General features: G+C 40.9%; 1 protein-coding gene across 6 annotated transcripts in view; it reads right to left on the bottom strand.

Moving 5' to 3' along the window:
- Positions 1-6,301: 6,301 nt before the first annotated feature.
- UBTF (upstream binding transcription factor) overlaps positions 6,302-13,328 on the bottom strand; it is a 41,967-nt gene continuing 34,940 nt past the window's right edge. For all 6 annotated transcript variants that reach the window (XM_053362721.1, XM_053362720.1, XM_053362724.1 and 3 more), the window contains 3 exons: positions 12,745-12,813; positions 11,363-11,512; positions 6,302-10,558 (listed from right to left, as the gene is read on the bottom strand). In XM_053362721.1, the coding sequence (XP_053218696.1) occupies positions 10,445-10,558; positions 11,363-11,512; positions 12,745-12,813 (333 nt within the window). In that variant the 3' untranslated portion in view covers positions 6,302-10,444. The remainder of the gene's footprint in view (positions 10,559-11,362; positions 11,513-12,744; positions 12,814-13,328) is intronic.

Here is a 13,328-nt window from a genome sequence, read left to right as displayed (position 1 = left end):
CTAATTTTAGCCAGTAAAAGCAGTGCCCAATAGGTAATCTTTCATAACCCAACACAGTCTTATAAAGGCTAATATGTACAAAGATTTGCCCAGTGCCAACTAATAAGGCTAAAACAGAAACAAAACTTTGGTCCCTGACAGTCAGTCCTGGTGACCATATACTCTCACAGTTATACCCCGCTTTTGGTTTATATTACTCTTCAGCTCTATCCAGCCACCACTCCTTCCATCTGGTGTCACCAAAACACACCTTTTTCCAATATAAAGATTTCTTTCCTTCTTCTGACCTTCAGACACCTCTGCTTATTTCCAGTTTAGGTCTTCTCTCCCACAGATATATTGGTGGCAATGATGCTCTGAAAGCAGGGAGGTTGTTCTGCCTGGCAATGGTTGCTAGGCAGCCCCAGTTTAGTTTTCTTCTAAAGAGCATCATTCTAAACGGAGCATCATGGAATGTGTCAATCTTCCTCCTTCCAACATTCCAACATGTTCACAACTTTGGCACACAAAAGGCTTCCTTTCTAATTGCAGCTACTCTATGCGAACCAATCCTAAACAGGATTATTTAGAAGTTGTTTACCTAGTAAATTGCCTTTGGAGATGCCTTTAAATAAATGTTCATATATTGCTAGAGCTGGAATTCCTCAGACCACTTCCTCTGGATCTCTCAAAGCTAAATATATGTGTGTGCATGTAGCTTGACACTAGTGCAACATAAAATGCACAACAATGAGCAACGATGCCCAAACTACTTGCTGTGTGCAAGTGCATGTAATGATAGCTTGCTGGTTTTAGATGAGAAAAACAGAAGATGATCTTGAGCAGTAAGGTAGTGTATATGGTGGTTTGGTGTGTGAAGGCGATGACTGTTTCTCTGCTCTAATATCCCTCGATAGCTTTGCCAGTGCGTTAAAAGCCTGTAACAGAGAGAGCTGCTGGAGGAGGGATTTTGGAACTGGCCAAGAAGCAGGTAGGGAAAGGATAAAGTGCCCCTCCCCCAGCAGATTCCCTTATTTTAGTTGCCCCACCCAAGGGGCTTTTCTATTTCCCTACAATTTCCAGGTGGAAAAATCAAAATTGGAAACAGAACTGTTAGAGCCCAAAACAAAGATACTTTATTTTTTTAAAAAAATATATTTATTAAGATTTTACAAAAACATAAGTTTACAAAATAGTAAAAGGTCATATAGAAAAAGAAAAAAGAAAAAAAAAGTACAAAAGAGTACATACAAAAATACATTAAAAAAGAAAAAAGAATAAAAATACAAAATACAAAAAACAAATAAAAAAAATTAAGAACAAATCCCTTTTTGATAGCTTTAAAACTCATTAGCTTCTTTCCTTGACCTCCTCACACCTCCCCTTTTGTATTCCCATTTAAATAATCAAAACAGCAAATCCTTACCCTCTTTCATTTATCTTAACCCTACATTTTAACATATTATAACTCTATATTTTCATCCATTTATCAATTCATTTTTGCATATTCTTATTAACTTTGTTGCTAATGCCACTTATTTTCAATCCAACATCATTTTAACATTCATTAATTTTACAGTGTTTCTGAAGATAGTCTTTAAATTTCTTCCAGTCTTCTTCCACCAACTCTTCTCCCAGGTCTCGGATTCTGCCAGTCATTTCCGCCAATTCCATATAGTCCATCACCTTCATCTGCCACTCTTCCAGGTCAAAACAAAGATACTTTCAAGAATGTATAACTTGCTGTTAAAATGGAACACACAGGATGAAACGGTTAAGTCTGCTATGATTAAATGGGCACAAGATGTTGGACATAACATTATGTTTGCTGACTGGGAACAGTTGTGGACCACAGGTATGAAATTTACGGCATGTAATGACCTAAGAGAGAATATTATGAAAATGATATACAGGTGGTACATGACACCAGTCAAGCTTGCAAAAATCTATCACTTGCCCGATAATAAATGTTGGAAATGTAAAGAAAATGAAGGTACATTCTTTCACCTTTGGTGGACGTGCCCAAAGATTAAGGCTTTCTGGGAGATGATCTATAATGAAATGAAAAAGGTATTTAAATATACCTTCCTGAAGAAACCAGAGGCCTTCCTCCTGGGCATAGTCGGCATAGGTGCCAAAGAACGATAGAATTTTTTTTATGTATGCTAAAACAGCAGCAAGAATACCTATTGCAAAGTATTGGAAGACACAAGATTTACCCACCCTGGAAGAGTGGCAGATGAAGGTGATGGACTATATGGGATTGGCGGAAATGACTGGCAGAATCGGAGACCAGGGAGAAGAGTCGGTGGGAGAAGATTGGAAGAAATTTAAAGACTATTTACAGAAACATTGTAAAATTAATGAATGTTAAAATGATGCTGGATTGAAATTAAGTGGCCTTAGCAACAAGGATAATAAGAATATGTAAAAATGGATTGATAATGGATGAAAACATACGGTTATAATGTGTTGAGATATAGAGTTAAGATAAATGAAAGAGGGTAAGGATTTGCTGAACTAGCTATGTGAACGGGAATACAAAAAAGGGAGGTGTGAGGAGGTCAGGGAAATAAGCAAACGAAATTTAAGATGTGAAAAAATCGATTTGTTTTTAACTTTTTTTATTTATTTTTGTATGTATTTTGTATCTTTTTTTCTAATTTTTTGTATTTTTCTTCTCTTTTTTTTTTATTCTGTAATTTTCTGCTTTTTGTAAAACTTCAATAAATATCTTTTTAAAAATAAAAAACCAGAAATCAGGCTCTGGTGGCGCGGCGGCAGCAGGAGGCCCCATTAGCTAAAGTGGTGCTTCAGGTTAAGAACAGTTTCAGGTTAAGTATGGACCTCCAGAACGAATTAAGTACTTACCACTGTAGCTGTAGAGCAGCGTTCCAAAACTTGTGTCTCTGTTTTTGGACTACAACTCCCATCATCCCTAGCTAGCAGGACCAGTGGTCAGGGATGATAGGAACTGTAGTTCAAAACAGATACCCCAGTTTGGGAAACACAGCTATAGAGTATAAGGGGGCAGCAGACCTTGAAATTGAGGCTGATGGGAGTCCAGTATCATCTGGTGGGCCACAAGTTCTCCACCTCTGCAGTGAGTAACTGTTAAAATAACTGTAGGAGTGTTTCAGGCAAAGAGGGAAACTGAAGGCCCTAGTAGGCTGTAACATTCAGATAATGTACATTCAGTGATTATTTCTAGGAGTGGATGAACCTTTAAAGTGACTTGGGCCATAGTCCAGAGAGCTACTTGACTGGATTTCATTTCAAATTGTCTAGCCCATCTTTCTCAGAACAGGTTTTAGGCCTACTTACCTGCCTTGCGCTCAAGTACCTTTTGCAAAGAAAAAAATAGTAGCCAGTACATTAACTGGGTAGGCTTGCTTACTCAGAAGTAGGTGCCACTGAATTTACTCCCCAAATTAAGTGTGTGTACAATTGCAGTCTGGGTTTAAATATTCATACAACCATAAAGCAGCTCACTTCATGACCTTGGGCAAGTCACACCCTCCATCTCTTAGCCTAACCTATTTCAGTGTGTTGTGAGGGATATATCTTTAGTTTATTGCCTTCGAGTGCCTTAGAAGCATTGATACAAATGTTGCCTTGCTGCCTGGATTAGTCTGAAGTTCTAATTTCAGGTACAGTATTTCAGAGATGCAACAGATTGCATTTGAGGAAGGCAATATCCAGGTCCACAGCTCTACTGGACCACAAAAAAGTGCAAAATAGTAATAGCAATTAGTATATACACCAGAAATGAAAGATATGGTAAACTTGAACAGAGCAACCCATATAAACAGCCTCAAATCCTCCTTTCCCTGCAAGTTCTTTTTAATGTTCCAAGTAATGACATGAGAACAAAGGCTTTGTTTTTGCTCTTTATTATACAAAAGGAAAAAAAAAGGAGGGGAGGGAGATCCACAGTTTTAAGTCTATTTAGACTTGAGGCTGAAGTTCTTGCCATGTTGGTGCAAATAGCAAAAACTTCTAAGGAAACCAAAAGCATCCTGAGCTTGCCAAGTCCCATTTAGTAATAGAAACCGAAATCCAGTACATTTTAATATTTTTTGGCATTTTAAAGTTTTTTTAAATCTACAAAAACACTTTAAATATTAGAAAAAAAATGATTCCTTTTTCACAAGAACTTCTATCTGGAATATCACATTTTGTCAACAGTGCAAAAATGCACTCAGTCCCACCTTCTTACAGTACAATCTGTCTCCCTCCCTAACCCCTGGTAACATTTTTTTTCTTTTTTACAAAGACATCAGTACTGTAAGAAATTTACTTTAAAGAACAAGGTTTTTTTAAGGTTTTTTTTTTACTTAAAAAACACATCTACTAAAATACAACAGAGCTGGTACATTCAGCAAAATCAAACCAGGTGTTTCACTTTAGAAGGATGAGAGAGAGGAGAGAGAGAAAAGGGGGAAGGAAGATTGACTGACGGAATCAGAAATAGAGTTCAGGAGCATCAGAAGGGTTGATGTGTGACAAATGTGCATGACTGGGCACATCCTATCAGAATTCAGACATGGCAATGAAAAGCAAAGTTAATGTGGAGAAATCTAGCTTGATGTGGCAATGGCTGAAGTGTTTTTTTCAGGTTTCTAGTGGGTAGGATCTGTTAAGAGACTTCCTGAACCTGATGCCCTCAAGTCAGTCCCAGTTTGCCAGGCCTTTGGAGAAGGCACCAAGGTAGGGAAGGCTCCATTAGAACAACAGAAAGTGTTGCATACACTGCCTGGTTATTGTATGCAATCCTTCTCCCCCTGCCGCTGATATTTTGCGTAATTTACTTCTACGTGTGGCCACATTTGCTGCATCAGAACATATGCCTCCATTCCACAAATGATAACCAACTTCCTTGAGGTGAGAAAAGTACATCTAAATGGATGCATCCTAGATTTTCATTGGGTCATCTCATTTCTGGCAAATTTCTAACAAACATGAGGTGACAAGGTTTTCCCTACCCCAGCAGAGACAACATTGGGAAAGGCTTGAAAATTATATAAAAAGGGAGTCCAAAAATGTTAAGGTTTTGGTTCTCGCCTACCTCCACAAAAGATGTGCGCATGTGTGAATCAGAGTACACATTATACCAGCCACAAGTTCACTAAGAAATAACTCAACAGAAGAGGTGTTAACTGATTAAAATACATTTACCAAAGGCTCACTTAAAAGGGATGGAGTTTCAGCTTCCACTGCCTTCAAGGAAGGTGAGGCAATTACATGTAAAAACTCCACATGATTTGGGGATCCATAGCCATGATGCCCCCTTAGCATGGTTCTGTATGGGCCCTCCCTGTGCAAAAGCATTTATTGGTAGCTTCCATGCAGTTCACGTAATGAGAAAAACTTAGCACCAAACGGGCAGAGGGCAAGGAGGAGGCAACAAGGTGTTACCTGAAACATACACAACTTGCCACACTTCTTCACAAGTCTAACCCCCCCCCCCACGTCAGGATTCTCTTGCAGAATGAGGTACAATGACGATAACCGAAAACAACTTCTAGCTTTGAGGAACACCTATTGGTTCTAAAGGAAGATTACACCCAACCTCACAATCTGGAGACAGTACTTACCCCCGTGCCGGGCTCCCTGTAGTTTGGTGCCTTGCTTGAAAGGCTCTTAACCCATGTGATAGCCTCTTCATTTGCATGGCAGTGAGGCTTCCCTCTTGATCAAAGATTACTGGCGTGGGAATTGTGCATATCAAGGGACCAGCACACGGGTGAAGAGCCATGTAAATGAGATGTTGGGTCAAGTAAACCACTACATAGTAAGCATTTTAAAATGTAATACTTCTCTTTTATACACCAGTTCAAGGTCAGCGACAGGTTGCAGGCAAGGATTTATAGAATAACCCGAAGAACTTCAGGAATGAGAACGTGTTGGTGATCATACAGACTTAAAAAGCAAATGCTGAACGGATTATTTACGATTTTACATGTTGCCACTCTTTTCTTGTACTTCTTGTAAATGGTTATTTATCATCGTCATACAGCTCCACTGTTGTTTAGCTTTAGGAAGACATTCAAACCTGAGTCACTGCCTCGCAGGGCTTAAGAGAGCAGCAGGGCCGCCATCACATTAGCAGTCCTACCAGGCACATGGGCTGGGGTTGAAGCCGGTGGCAGGCAAAATGCTATGCCAAGCTGGACCAGCATCAGACCCAGTGCTATCCACTGATGGCAGTGTGGCCGACTTGGCCCCTCCCTTTTCAGTGGCAGCACTTCCACCTACCAATCCAAACCCCTGCCCCACCCAAAAGGGGTGGATTACACCCTACATCATTTAGTGATTCTTCCTGAGTGGCATTTCTATCAACTTCAAAGGTTTTAGTTTTGATTACATGTACTTAATAATATCTTTTCAAGTCTGCAAGATCTTTGGAGGTTTTTCAAGTGTACTGAATCCACAAAAAACTAATAACCGTTTGAGTACTATTCAAGGGCACAAAAATACCCATTTTCATGTGTATTGTGCATTAATTGATTTCCTATGTTCTCAGGTAAGTTTCTTTTTCCCTGAAGAGCTTTTGCTCTAAATGATCTGGTGTTATTCAGTAAATCCCTGCTTGGATGTGTTACTGGTATTTTATACCAAGCCAGAAAAGCCAAAGGGCTATTGAGATTGACCGCTTGTCCAAAGACAACATATTTCTGTTGCTTTGCCTCCAAGAGTTCAACCCAAAGCAACCCAGACCAATATGTACCTAAAACATAAACAAACAAAAAAGACAGAGGAAAATCTTGACTTGTCTGAACTATTCCCACAACAACTGCATGCACACAAAAACACACTCCCATACGTGATGGTGCACTTCTCTTCATAAACAAGACTGATGTGCTTTGCAATATGTCAATGCTCATGGAAGTAAGTTGTTCATTCCAATGAAAGTACAGTGGAAAACTGATTCTCACTTGCACTTCTCAAGGTACGTTATGGGAACGTTTGCATGTTATTCAGTCAAGTCATTCCCACAATGCAAAATACTCTTTCCTAAATTAATACAGCCACCAAGAGCCACTCAAGATTTCAATGGAACCAGATTTACACAGGTTCCAGTGGTGCCTGTAATCAGGTGTATGTAAGTTTAATATCATTCCTGTGGCTAGTTTTGACAGTTTGCTACCCAAGATGACGTGGGTGTTTTTTAAAAAAACTAGAAATGCTAGCAAAGGGTAGGGAAAGTTCCAATGCTTGAAGCCTGTAGGTCCTCCCAAGGCATTTTGCAATAGTGGGAGACTTTTGTATTTATTTGAGTTGCTGGTTCAAAATAAGATTATTTAGCAACTGGACTCTTCCCAGTGATGGAACGGATGAACAGCACACTTCAAAAGGGCAACTGGGGGGCCAAGATGCACAAAGAGAAGGAATACATTTGGCACAGCAAGACATTGCAAGAGACAGTGAACTGATAGAGAAAAGCAGACTAAATGGGAAATACTGCCGTTAAGATTTTTTTATCCTGTAAATCGGATTTGACTAACCTGTGGCTTTCCCGATGTAGCTGGATTCCAACTCCCATCAACCCCAGCCAGCATGGCCAACGATCAGGGATGATGAGAGCTGTGGTCCAGCATCTGGAAGGGTCTTCAGTGCCCTTTGTAACTCCCTCTCTCGACTGCATTCTCAAATGGTCCAGCTACCCTCCAGGGGAGTATCTGCAGTGCTAGAAGCCAAGTCTTTCTTTAGAAGACCATGTTTCCTTCATGAGGTTTCCAGACTTACCCAAAAGAGATCGGCAAAGCACCAAGCCATGTGTTCAATTTCCACAAGGGGGGAGGGATAAAAAGAGTGTGTGTGTACTTTTTCTGGTGGGTATGCTTAAAAATAAAAATCCAAAGTATATTTCAAGGGGAAACAAGGAATTCTGTAAACTACAATGCATTTGAAGTTTGTTTTGCAAAATTCTCATTTTGCTTGTCAACAGAAGACACGGTGCTATGAAGGGCACTGAAGAGCCAAGATATAGTACAGAACCAGCTTGCAGGCCAAATTGGGGCTACAAGCCACTAGTCGCAGGATCTGACCTTAAAAATGAGAAATTCCTTGTCATATTATTAGAGCAGGTAATCGTCCAAAGAATGTAAAAATAAAGGCTAGTCAGGGATGCATGCTCTCATAAACTAAATTATGTTTTGCATGTAAAATATTAAAGAAACAGAAGGACAGGAAACACAGATGGGAAGAAGCAAAAGGAGCCTTGCCTAAATACCACCTGTCCAATTAGATAGCAAGATGCAACATACCAGCTTGTTTTTCTGAGAAAATCACCAATGCCAATTTAATTTGTACTGATCTAGTTTGGACATTATGCTAAACTGTGTATCAACATTATGCGAACAAGTCTCAGGCTCATGCATCTGCCCCCTTCCTCTTTCTTCCACTGTGAGATTAGAAACTCTCTTCTCTGTTTGCAATAAACCATGGTTTAATATTATGGCAAATCTTAACTATGGTTTAGGGAAACAAGCCAGGATCACAGACCATGATTTCCAATTGTGGCTTGTTTCCGTAAAGCAAAGTTAAACCAGTTTGTCCACATTTGGACATAAGAAATAACCATGGTTAATTAAATAAGGAAACAAATGTTTCTGATCTCTTCACAGCAAGGGGAAAGCTTACACGTCCAAGGCTTGCTCAAGTAGAGCTAACACACATCTTAGTTTTACATCCAAACAAGGTAATACTTTCTTGCTCTTTTTTCAGGCTGGAACTAAACATTACAGGAGACACATTCCCTTGGAAGCAGCAGCCATGTAGTTCTAGCCCTTCCTTTTGCCCAGTAATGTCTAGTCATACAAAGTGTTTCTTGAAATCACCAAGCTGCAAATTTCCCTGCCCCTTTAGTTACTCCTGGGAGAATGGGTAGGGGAATTTGTGGCATGGTGATGTTTTGTATGATCAGGCATCTTACAAGGGAAAAGGAGGTGTGGTTGCTGCTTTTTCTTTTTTTTACAACCACCACCACCTAACCCCCAAATAGCATGTCTACTAGCTCTGATGCCATTTACAGGGCAAACACAAAGTTGGTACTGGAATTTCCTTTCCTTTTCTATTCCCCACAGAAGAGGCTAAGAAATATGCTTCTTGGTGGCTGGGATAATTCTCTTCTTGGCATCATTCCTCTGCCCAAAGTTGAATGAACACATGCAGCCTGAATAAAACCAAGGCATGCTAGGGGGCCAGGGGAATCTATGTGCCTCTTATATACAAACCCCATCGACTCCCAAGATCCCAGCCTCTGCATAAGGGTAAGAGACATATGACGTACTCAATCTCAAAGATGGGATAATTTAGTTGTAAAAAAGATGGTTGTCTCACTTTGTTTATAAAACTTTTTTTTTTTGAAAAAAAGAAGCTTAATGACACAGAGGATCCCACCCACAACCAACCTCCCGCTTCCAAAGACAGTCAAACAAAATGCCCCATTTTGGTACAATTATTGGTCACTTCATTGTAAAAAAAAATATATATATTAACAACAACAACAACCCAAAGGGGTCTGGCCACTACTGTCTTTGTTTAAATGCTGGTCAGAAAAACGACAGAAAAAGTCCACCTCCTGCAAAATAAAGTCAGAAACCTTGGAGCTCCCAAAATTCTTTTCTCCTGCGACAGCAAACCAGTCAGATATTCTCTCTGCAAAAGAAATCCTTTTCTTCAGTTCCTTTTCTATTCCCTGACCCTTGCCATGCACTCACGTGAAATATACCCTCCCATCCCGTTTCCTTCAGCAGGAAACGTTTGCTGGATATCCAGTTCATCACAGGAAATAACTAAGTGCAGCTGTGGCCATTTTGTTCTCTTTCGTCAAGGTGTAAAATTTCAAGACTGTACAAGATTGTCCACTTTGAGGAGAGGTGGGTCACACTGGCAAAGTCCAGAACCTTCCATGGCTCGTGCTCTCTGGAACCCATCTCTCCCTGGCTGTTTGCTAAGGGGGTGGGGAAATCTCTCATTGCCATGTTGGTTTTTTGTTTTTTTAAAAAAAGAATTTGTACAAAGTCCAAAGCTGGTGGATAGAATTGGGGGTGGGCGGGGGGGGTAGATATGTGAGGGGGGAGGAAATAAAAAGGGGCCTGTATTTTGCCAGGACCCTGCCCACCTCAACAAAAAGGGGGGGAACCCCCAGAGAGATTCAGGAGGGGGGGAGGAATAAGAGAGGAGTATAGAATAAAAATTCTCTCCCCACACCACCGCCACAAAAAAAACCCTCCGCTGGTTGTCAGCTATTTTCTACCCCCCTGCTCCCCTCACACACAACCACACACAGTTAAATACAATGTGAGGTATGCGAGGAGAGGAAGATAATTAAACCACAGTGATTTCCTTCCTCCCTTTCCTCCCCATCCTAGCTCTCCAGCTGTAGATGTTACTTTTATCCGGAAAAACAAAACCGAATAGAGTACAGCAAGAAAGGCGGCTGGAGAAAGGGGATGGTTCAATTGGAGTCCGAATCAGAAGAATCTCCTGAGGAGGACGAGGAACTGCTGCTGCCCTCAGATTCATTGTCATCATCGTCATCGTCGTCCTCTTCATCATCCTCTTCTTCATTCTGGTGAGGGAAGAGGCAAGATATGAAGTTATGGCTAGTGTGGGTACCCAAGGTGATGCTGAGGGACTGCAGAATGTGGCAGGGGTGCAGAATTCAGTTTACTGGGAAATGCAAAATTTATTTATTTATAGAATAAAAGTGCCTTGTTCTTATGGTTTCAAAGATATATGCTTGAAGACCTGTCGCCCCCACCTACTGAAATGCAGAAGCCAAGGAGGGAAATGAGCATGTTTTCCAGTGGCTAGGTCTTTCAGTGCCTTGCACACCTGCCCCCATCCTCCACAACTAGTAGAAACCAGAATGATGCAGGACAGTAGAAGCGGTCAAATAAAATTATGCGAAATGAGAGATCTGTTCAGCTTGTGTCATTTATACAGGTTACGGAATCCAGCATTTTCTTGGTACAGAACTTAGATCGCTTTGACAGAAAATGTATATATGTATTTACAGCGCCTCCTTGACTAGCGCTTTTGTTCCTTCATATGCAAGGTGCTGGGCTTGCATTCATCTGTACCTCTCACCATCTGTCCTGGGAGCCTTCCTATCCACCTCTGTTTTGGGTGGGACCAAGGGGGGGATGGATGTTAGGGTTGCACTTTAAAAGAGGAAAAGCCTTCTAGTTATATTCAGGGGCACTGCACTTTTGAACTTGTGAAAAGCCCAGCTGTTGGGGACAGCCCCCACTGCTTAATAAGCACAGTTAAGCAGTCACTGAAACACGCAGCCCCGACAATCAGTTTTGCAGAACAGGTGTGAGCAAGAGGTAGTGTATATAGAGAAGTGTACAGACACCCGCACACTCACCTCATCCCCATCTTCGCTCTCCTCTTCACTACTTGAATCAGAGGAATCCCCTCCCTCCTCAGAGGAGTCAGCATTGTCGTCGTCCTCCTCCTCTTCCTCTTCATCGTCATCATCGTCGTCGTCATCATCCTCATCCTCATCCTCAGATTCCTGCAAACCACACAGGATTTAACAGAGACATGGGAGAGGTAGACTGAAAACACCAGCAACACACCTTGAGCTCAACAGATGGCATTCACCTTTATAAACCCAAGAGTCCACAGTAAGAACCCCAAGTGGCCAAACATATCCCTATTTCTCAAAATGTGCCTTCTTGCATGTGGATGAAATGTGAAGGTGCTCACCAGGGTGGCACAGGCATGGTTCAGGGCCTTAAATGAAACTGAATGCACTAAAGCTGTGCCAGAAATTACAAAAGAGGGTAAAATATATGCCCCTTCTGCACCAATATTCTGTTAAAAGAAAGCCAGCTCAACAACCCAAAGTTCTCACTATAGAAAATTAACTGCTGCACCACTGGTTTATTTTTAATGAAATGCTCAAGAGCTCCAGGATTTTTACATTTGCAACTTCAAGCATGCCCACTTAAGGAAAGTGGAGAAGACCAAAATGAAAGAAAGAAAGAAAAAAAAAAGCAAAGGAGTCTGAAGAGCAAACAGCTCTCCAGCTATCAGCACCTGAAGTGCAGCAGAAAACCTCTCCCCATCCAAACATCATCTTCATGAGACTAATAATTTTAAAAATCCGTCCCACAAGTTGTCATGCGAATCAACTGATGCTCATGGAAGCAAAGTTACTTGCGCCCCTTAGCTACAGAGGGGGGAAAAAAACTACATTCCCTATAATGGGGTTGTTGAGCTTTACTTGGCAAAGCTGTTGAGCTAAAAATGATGTTTTTGAGCTATTTTTAAAGTTAATCGGCAAAAAAAGACACTGCCAACATGGGTTGCCATACGTCCGGATTTCCCTGGAAATTTTAGCGATTTACAGCCAGACACTGCTTCTGACTGCAGTATTCTGGCTACGTCTGGGAAATTCTGGCCGTATGGCAACCCTACCATATAACTAACTATAGGGAGACTGCATCTCTCCTTCCCAGTGGAAGATCAGTGGCCCCCAGCCATCAGATCAATCACCTGCATAGAATTTGGCTCCCTCCCCTGTTAGAAATAAGAAGCAAGCAAGCAAGGACTTTTACAATAATTTGCAATGCTTTACCAGACCAGTTCAGAAAGAAAGCAGAGTTCCTGGGGTCAGTTATAACACTTTCAAAATGGCTTCATTAAATCAGCCAAAGGCAAACCTTGAAACAAGCTTCTCTGGATTATTCCATTGCGGGAAACAGCAGCATGATGAAGAGGAAGAAGTGTTAAAGCACTTACTGACTTGGACTGCACCGAGGGCTTCATCTTAGGATTTGGGCCTCGCATCTTCCCCATGTTCTTGCGTTTCTGTTGAGATACAAGTGGGAGGGGGCAGTGTTAGAAAGGGGGGGAGGAGTCAACATTTATTTATTTTCATAAAATTTATATACTGCTTGATTGTAAAAAAAGAAAGAACCCTCAAAGGAGTTTGCAAAAAGAATAAAACAATAAAATTATTGCTAAAAGTAATTAACAACAATTTAGAACTCTCAAAAAATTAAAATCAGCAACTAAAAACAGATTAAAACATACACCAATGTTCTTGGTATCTGGTAGGCTTGCCTAAACAAAAATGTTTTTAGCAGGTGCCAAATACAGTACAGTACAGTGAAAGTGCCTGCCTGATGTCAATAAGCAGGGAGTTCCAAAGTGTTGGTGCTGCCACACTAAAAGATTTCTATAAATGTAAAATGGGTTTTTTATTATTATGCGGCACCCAAGACAGCACCAGTGGCAAGGAAAACACTTGCATTCTTTTCAGCAAGCTAGTATCTAGCCTGCCCCTTCCCCAATCCTCCATTTCTAGCAAAAATCAAATGTGC

The sequence above is a fragment of the Podarcis raffonei genome, chromosome 13, assembly GCF_027172205.1.
Source record: "Podarcis raffonei isolate rPodRaf1 chromosome 13, rPodRaf1.pri, whole genome shotgun sequence".
In the NCBI taxonomy this organism is placed as follows: Eukaryota; Metazoa; Chordata; class Lepidosauria; order Squamata; family Lacertidae; genus Podarcis; species Podarcis raffonei.
The sequence above is the reverse complement of the archived record's forward strand: the minus strand, read 5'-3'. Positions and strand labels throughout refer to the sequence as shown.